We start from the raw sequence: 8,230 nt of genomic DNA, 5'->3' as shown, positions 1-8,230 counted from the left end.
CCAGCAGAAGTAATGGATCTGTCACCATTGCCAGCCTCTCCCACATTTCCCCCTCCTCCGCCAGAAGCTGATGTAAATTCTTCCTTTGCTCAGACTGTCCCATGGTTTCCACAAGAAGCCTCCATCAGTTCGTTCTCTTCCCCTGTTCCTCCTCCTTCTACTTTCCCCTTAACTGTCCCACCACCAGCACCACCTCTTGATCCCAGACTAACAAAAGGTGCAACAATATACCCACAGTATTCTTTTAAGAAACGTAACCAGGAAGATTTTTGCTACAGTCCAGTGAAACAGCCACTGAACAAGCAAGATGCATCAAGACCTGTGATGCCCTTAGTAACTACCAAAGCGTTGCAAATGGTGCAGCTGAGGTCTGTGAAAAAAGTGACAGAAGGTGAACCATCACCTGAATCTGCTTCTGAAACCACCTCTCAGGAAAAGGGTACTGTAAGTTCACCATCGCAGTCTTCCCTAAAGCCATCTCTCTCACTAAGACTCAGTAGCAGCTTAGGCGAAGAGGAAATGAAAACTGAAGGCACTTCATTTAAAAACTCAGTTCAAACACTGGCTCGGGGTTCTCCTTTCGTTCTTTCTGATAACATACCTGCGCTTGACAGTGATCAAAAGCCTGCGAGTGCAGTAGGTCTAAACAAGTCTTCCGAAGCTGATGCACTGGGGACAGCTACTGAAGACACACCTGGGTCTTCAGTGCAGAGTGAAGACCTCCATTCTGGCGTGTCACTTCAGGGGTCACCAGCATCTCCCGACAAGGCTCAGGTCGTATTGTCAAGCAAGAAACCACCTCCTATTTCAAAGAAACCCAAACTGTTCCTTGTTGTACCACCTCCACAGTTAGATCTTACAGTGGAGAAAATAGCTGAAGTGAGTGATACTGTCAGAAGCACATCAAGCCCAACGAAGAGAGACGCTGTGCTTGCACACTGTGAGGAGGCGAGAAATTGTCTTACAGATGGACTCAGTTCTAGCGAGATGGACTCTGGCAGCCTGGTTCCTGAGGGAGGAGCTGCCGGATTCACCTTCTCTGAGACAGTGGGAGCTAATGCCTTTGTGGTACAGCCTGCTGCATCACCAGTTCAAGAAGAACCCAGGCAGGAGGAGCAGTCCGCTTTTGATGAAGGAAGCAGTTCAGGCAGCAGCCAAGACAGCGGCAGTAACGCTGACGGGCACCTATCTCAAGAGAACGAAAGTGGTGAGTCTCTCTTCTCTGACTCTTCTTCAGATGCAGCAGTAGCTATTTTAAAGAAGCTGGGGAGTGAGAATAGCAATCCTAGCATTCAGGTGGGCTTCTGTAGAGAAAAGAGCCTCTTGAGATAGTTTAAAAGCCTGAAGAAAGTTGCAGGGATCAGATTAATACTTTATGACATTTCTTATAATTCCTTTCTGACTTCTCATTATCGCAGACGTGGAAAGAAAATGATGCTTTATTTAACTGTGCTAGGATTAAAACATGCTATGAAAACATGGCTAGCTTTGTTAGTTTTGATTTTGCATTTTAGTGGAAACCATACACATTTTCTTTCAGTATTGTTCTCCGCCTGTGTGTGTGAGCAAGCATAGGCATTTTGTGCACTGCAGTTTCCTAAGCAAGCGTTCTTCTGAAATCTCAATAATGACACCGGTGCACTCAGTCTCTGCTTTGCCTTAGAGGCAGCGAGGGCTCGTTTCAGGGTTATATGCCTGTTGGGTTCCCACGACGGACTGACAGTATTGTTCATTCTCTCTGCGTAGTGGAGGTGTTTGAATCAGATACAGCAAATAGTTCATTCCTGCCGAGCAATAGTTATGGGGAAGAGACGGACGGAGTGGCAACACCAGCGAGACCAAGGACTACTGAGGATCTTTTTGCAGCCATTCACAGGTACTGCAGAAATTGCCCTTCCCATACAGTCAGGTCCGGTAGTTTTCTCAAAAATTAATATTGTTTTGCTAAAACACACGCTTACAACAGTCATTGCTTTAACAGAAAGCACACATTTATCAACTTTCTACTAAGACTATATATGAAAAAGATAAGGAAAAGAACTTGGGTTTTATTGTTTTACAAATACATTTAATCCATTCTGAACTAAAAGCTACCAGATTAAATCAATGTAGATTATGTTATAAATATCCTGCCCCTTAAAATATCAAGTTACGTCTAGTGTTTATTGTACTGTTCTCAATCTGCCATATTAACTCTACTGTTGCTTTTTCTGAGTATCTTTTTGTTTTCATTCTTGTTCTTCTCCATCTCTTTTTACTCTCTTCGCTGCTTATATGGTGCAGTTTGGGACAGAGGCTCAACGCTAATGCTTCATGGCAAGCGTGGCTGAAACTGGCAAGTAACACAACATGTCAGTCATATGGCAAAACATATGGCAAACGCTGGATTATAGTTTGCCATAATCCAGCCTGAGGTCGGGTGTTTTGTGTCAAACCGGTTCATGAATGAAATGTGCAATACTGGCTCTATTATTGATGACATTATTCATTTCCCTTAAAAACAAAATCATCCTGAATAGGCAACTAGATTTTTGTGCTGTTCGCATTAGGTCCTTAAAAAGGAAAAGAAAAGCTAAAAAGCTTAAAACCACAAAATGAAACGTGTGCACCATTTAAACAGTACACACAGAAGACCATTACCACTCTCTGAACTACTGAGCGTCCTTTTAGACTAGAATCGATGTAGTGGTAGTGCCATCTTGTGGCTGTGTCTTTTACTTCAAAATTTAGAGGGGCCATCTCTTAACTGGTGACAGAAAGTGCTTGGCAGCATCCGTATAGGTTTATCTAGGTGTTTGCACATCTGTGCGTGAGTTCTGCATCAGGAGTACTGAGGGACGGGAAAAAGCTGTTGTGAGAACGTGGCTGGAGACTGCAGCATTTGGGATGCAAATGCTATTTTTTCATTTTTGAAACGATTCTGTTTCAGATGTTACAAAAATTACATATATATGATGCTGACTTTTTACGGTTACCCCTTAGAACTTGGCCTGTAGGAGCTGTTCTAAAAATGGTCTGTTGCATTCATGTTGCATGGCGCTCACTAGGACTGCGACAAATCTGTTTTTAGAATGAAATATTCTGGCCAGTAGCCTTTCTCCCTTATGTATGCAGATAGAGAGTGGATCTCTGTGTGTATGCACATACATGTAATTCATGAGTTTATGGGGAAATGGACAATGGAACTGGATGTGACATAGTTAAAACTGCTTGACACATTTGTTATTAAGACCTTGCTTTTGCTGGCTTTACACTTGAACCATTATCTTCCTTAGCTGTTAATCGATAAAAACCATTTTGTGTCCCCCCTCCCCCCTTTCTAAAAGGTATTATTTCAGTGATTGGCACTCTTGAATACACGCTTTGGAGTAAGACAAGAAATTTAGCGGTATGTGCGTTAAGGGCAGGAAGAACAATCTTAAGTCACAGTTCTGTTTGAATATATACCCTATCTCTGTCTGAAAAGCCACCAAAACCAAATTTGGTTCTTAATTTTAAGTTTCTGTCATAATTCATACATGCTGAGAAAAGCTGATTAGATGCTGACAGCAAGCTGACGGCTTTGCACTGCATTCACAGTCTTAGTGAATTACTTCAAGCCAGGATAACGTAAGTCTTTCCCTGCAGATCTTTGCAACTGAACTTCGTTTTCTGTTTATTTGGAATTTCATTTGGGTTTTGGCAGCAGTACGACCCCAGCATTGCAGCGTTTAAAGATACCCATAGGCAGCCAAAACCCTAATGAAGGGAAATCTTTTCCCTGTAACTAATGCACACACATATTCGCATACAGACTCACAGAGCATCCAAGCACCAAATTCACTTGCTGCCTACAGTACTGACGCACAGTTAAAACTAGACAAGGTTCTTACGTTTGCCACTACTGAAGTCGTCATTTTATCCCTACGCTGTCTTTTGGTGTCCATTCATCCTCAGGCTGAATGGATGTTGGTACTACATTCTTCTTCCAGAAAGGCAGGTGGAGGCAGCAACAGCTGTTACAGCTGCCTGTGGGGGGTATCATAAGTGATCTATGCATAAACTTCACCACTTCAGAGAGACAGGATCGCTCCAAAGTCTTGGCAGAGTTTATGGCAATGTCTGTTGCTGCCGCCTACTCAGCTGATGGATCCTGCTACTTTGTTTTCTGGTTTTTTTATTATCAGTAGGCTGCAATGCATAAAGACATTTGAGCTTGCCTTGGCAAAATCTCTTAAGAAATACTTCAGAAAGTACAGATAAAGATCACGTTACATAGAGACCTGTTTTACAAGGCGAACGGTCTGTATTGAACACATGCTTGATAAAAATTAATATGGAACTATAGCATGATAATCTTGTATTTGTAACAAGTCTGCTGACTTGTTTTAAACTCTTGCCAAAATAGCGTATGTAAAATTAGCCTTTATACAACCTTTTTGAATTAATTCTTGCTTAGTCTGCAAAGAAGCAAAGCAGCTTTGCTGCAGATACCAGGCATGTAATACATTTCTTTCTTTAAGATTTCTAGTAATGTGAAAATGGGGCAGTAGAAGTCCAGTTTCCACTTATTCCCAGTTCCATGATTGTGTCTTGATTTTGTTTTTGTTATCCCTGCACTTTACATTTAAATAAAAAAACACTCCACCCTTTCATTTGGAAAGATAACTTTCATGTCAGGAAGTTGGTCTCTCCTTCATTTCGTCGAAGAACTGCATTAATGCCTATACAGTTTTGGTGGTGTTCTTACTCATGCTTTAGATTTAGAGTACTTCTCCCTTATCCCTCTCTCTGCTTTAGCTTAATTCGTTGTCATCCCTCTAAGCTTAGTTTAATTAGGGGAGGTAAAAAGTTTCATTTTTTGTTTGGTCCTCTTTTTTCTGTTGTTTTTCAAACTCAGATCCAAAAGGAAAGTCCTTGGCCGTAAAGATTCTGAAGACGACCGTACCCGCAACCATTCTCCGTCGCCCCCCGTAACTCCCACTGGTGCTTCCCCAACCTTAGCTACCCTCAAACAAGCCGGATCTATTCAGAGAAGCGTTCGCAAGAGCAGCACCAGCAACGACAACTTCAAAGCCCTGCTGCTGAAGAAAGGGAGCCGCAGTGACACCAGTTCCCGCATGTCCGCGGCAGAGATGTTGAAGAACACGGACCCACGGTTCCACCGGACAAAGACGGATGCCTCCCCTGACCTTTCTGACAACCCTGCCAGCTGCTCACCCAGCAAGAGCAAACGGGCCCAGGAAGAGTGGGCCAAGAGCGAGGGCCTGATGCCAAGGAGCATGTCCTTCTCTGGCACGAGGTATGGCCGGTCACGAACGCCCCCTTCTGCTGCCAGCAGCAAGTACAATGTCCGCAACCGCATCCAGAGCAGCCCCATGACCGTCATTAGTGAAGGAGACGGGGAAGTGGTGGAACAGTCAGAGGGCAGGGTCCGAAGGACTTTGGAAGAGCAGCAAGAGAGGCAGCTTGATATGTTTAACAGTGATGAAATGGACATGAATGACTTTCCATATGCTGAGGAGGCAGGCTGCAAGGAGACCTTGGATCCAACCCATCTAGACTTAATGACTCAACCAGGTACTTCAAGGAAGTACCTAAGTCCCTCAGCTGAAGAAAGTTAAAAGGCAGTGACAAAAAGCATTGGATATTAGTCTAGAAAATGACAGAGGACTAGATTCCAGAAGAAAGCCCAGACCAGGACAAGTTTACTTTGCTGAGCATTTATTCCATGAACTGCATGTGTGTGTTTAAATGCTAAAGCACCGATAGTTCTGCATGGTTGGGGTGGGGTGGGGAGGACTTGCTTTGAATGAATGGTCTGTGGCTTAAAGAAAGTTAACAGTTGAATTTTTTTGTGTAAAGCCTTAGAAGTCCTTTGCGGGGGGGCGGGGGGGAGTTTTCTCAGAGCCTGTAGGGGTGTGACGTTTTTCTTTTTCTTGAGACTGCAATTGTGCAAGCAAAATTTAGGAATAAGCCTGAAAAAGAGGAATGGGAAGGCTTCTGTGGTACAAGCTGGACATCTGCTTCAAAAGCATTGTATTGGTGCAGCGTAGTGCATTCGTTAAGCAGAGAGAGGCACGATGAGGCACATTCACCTATGAGAAGGTAGTAGGGTTGGTGTTGGGGTTGCATGGCTTCTTACTGGGGTATGCCCCAGTCTAAGATGAAGCGTGTCCTGCTAAAGCAACTAGGTCACCAGGTTATGAGTCGGTCCAGGGTACTTTTTTTTTTTCTTTCCTGAGGGAAAATGAAATACGTAGTTAATGTGGAAAAGGGAGCCGAGTTTTATAACACGCTACTAGCTGCTGTGCAGCCACACACATACGCTTGGTGAAAGACTCATTTCCAAGTGAATTGCTTCCTTGACTAGAGTATTCCCTTAGAGAGCTGGAACAACTGGATGTGTGGGAGGATGCGAGCAGGCAACAGAAAAGTGGGAGAGGAATTAAGCAGTGTACTGCCAGAGTTTGGAAGGGTTACGTTTCTGAATTAGAAAGCAAAATTTGACTTTGAGAACTTGCACTACAGAGCTGTAGGTGGAGCCTGTCTTTCAAAATTGAAACTTGGGAGTTGTGTTTTGCCAGAAGTCTTTCTTCCATTTGTCAAAATGGGAAGATTGTTACTTTTCATCACTTGAAATACAGATACTTGCTAACTTTTGGTTACCAAAGAATAAGTTACAGTTACTTTCCTTTTTGATTTGCCTGCAGTATTTCTCTTCTTTTTTAACCTTAATAATTTAGTGAGGTTTGTTTTTATTGTATATTTTACAGATAATAAAAACATTTAACAGTTTTCCAATTGTAAAGAAGACCATTAATTAAAACTGAAATATTGGCTGGAGTTTTTGGTTCTTAGTAGGAGTGAAGCTTTTAATTTTTAAGAAGAATTTTGCATCGTTTGATGGCGTGCGCAGTTTTTGTATTGTTTGTAAATATTGAAAGTTGTTAAAATATCTTTTGATCTCCCTACAGTAGAATTTATACGTTTTTAGGTTGCTTTTAAGAAGAAAAAGCACTCTTTGTAGATTATTTATTTTAGAGAAATATGCTCGTAATCTCTTTCTTCAATCCTTTACTTGTTAGTAATGTAAATTTCAGGGGCCTTCGTTTAACTCTTCCCAAGAGGGGAATAGTGATGAAAATGCTGTGACTTTGCTTCAATAAAGAAAAAGGCTGCCAGTTGCCATATTGTCTTTTGAGTTGATTAAAATCTCCTTCAAAAGATGTCCCCCGCAGCGTATGGCAACCCACTGAATGCCATAAACCATGCATCCAGCTACTAATCTCCAGTTTTCATTGCAAAAGTTACTAATTCACTTTAGAGACAACTAAAGCATACTTACGTATCCATCCCATTTTGGCATCTCAATGCTGAGGCTAAAAAAAATTGAAATAATCCTAAGCTTTTTCCAGTATCATTTGTGAGTGTTTCTACTACTTCTCTCTTACTTGCAACCTGTCCCAGAAAACTAAAATTCTTGGAGAACCAGATTATAAGCAGAGTGAGTGAGAAGTGAAATGGAGAAGGTGAATCCAGCTGCACTCACTGGAACAAGGGTGGGATTAACTGGTGCACAGCAAACTTTCTACCATTTTTGCGTGCTAAATACCTTTAATGAACCATTGGATTTTTTTAATTAAATGAAAACCTAATTGGATAAAGTAGATCGTTTCAGGTATTATTAATATCGATCTGAACTACATACTGTTGCAAAGAAATAGTACAAAACATTCTGCAGCTTCTAAATGTCTCATGAGTGTTGCTTTGGTGTTTCTCCCGGAGCTGATCACGTGAAACGTAGAGCGCTGTGTCCTTTTCACAGCAGGTACTGTCCCTTTCAAAGCTATATGTAAATGCTAACTCATCCTCATGCCACCATCCTGACAGGAAAATACTTGGGCTTTGTTTTATTGTTTACAAATGGGGAAATCATCTAAGTGAAAAATTGCAGCACTGGAGAAAATTAGAATTCTGCTGTCTGCAACTTCTGCAGTACTTTGCAGCATTTCGCATGAAGTGCCTGAAGGCGGGAGCCTAGCCAGCTTGTTTCCCTCGTGCTGGCCAGCTGGTGCTGCCAGTCGTTTCTGTAGGCTATATGGGGAACTCTTTCAAGAAAAAGTCACGGTTTATATGCACAGCATCTTCTCAAATGCAGGTAGGTGAGATTAAACTTAAAGGTAGCATGGGCTGAATTTCTTCTCTGGCCACAGGTGGCCTTGGTGCTCATCTAAAACCCACATCTGGT

General features: G+C 42.3%; 1 protein-coding gene across 1 annotated transcript in view; it reads left to right on the top strand.

Moving 5' to 3' along the window:
- The window catches only part of NHSL1 (NHS-like 1), a 108,616-nt gene extending 103,013 nt beyond the window's left edge, over nt 1-5,603 (top strand). The window contains 3 exon segments of the mRNA XM_009319094.1: nt 1-1,207; nt 1,747-1,876; nt 4,880-5,603. The exon segment at nt 1-1,207 is cut by the window's left edge and continues 30 nt beyond it. Coding sequence (XP_009317369.1) covers nt 1-1,207; nt 1,747-1,876; nt 4,880-5,603 — 2,061 coding nt within the window.
- The last annotated feature ends 2,627 nt before the right edge of the window (nt 5,604-8,230 follow it).

Source organism: Pygoscelis adeliae, unplaced genomic scaffold, assembly GCF_000699105.1.
Source record: "Pygoscelis adeliae isolate BGI_AS28 unplaced genomic scaffold, ASM69910v1 Scaffold172, whole genome shotgun sequence".
NCBI lineage: Eukaryota > Metazoa > Chordata > Aves > Sphenisciformes > Spheniscidae > Pygoscelis > Pygoscelis adeliae.
Note: the sequence above shows the minus strand (reverse complement) of the source record. Positions and strands in the feature narration are given on the sequence as shown.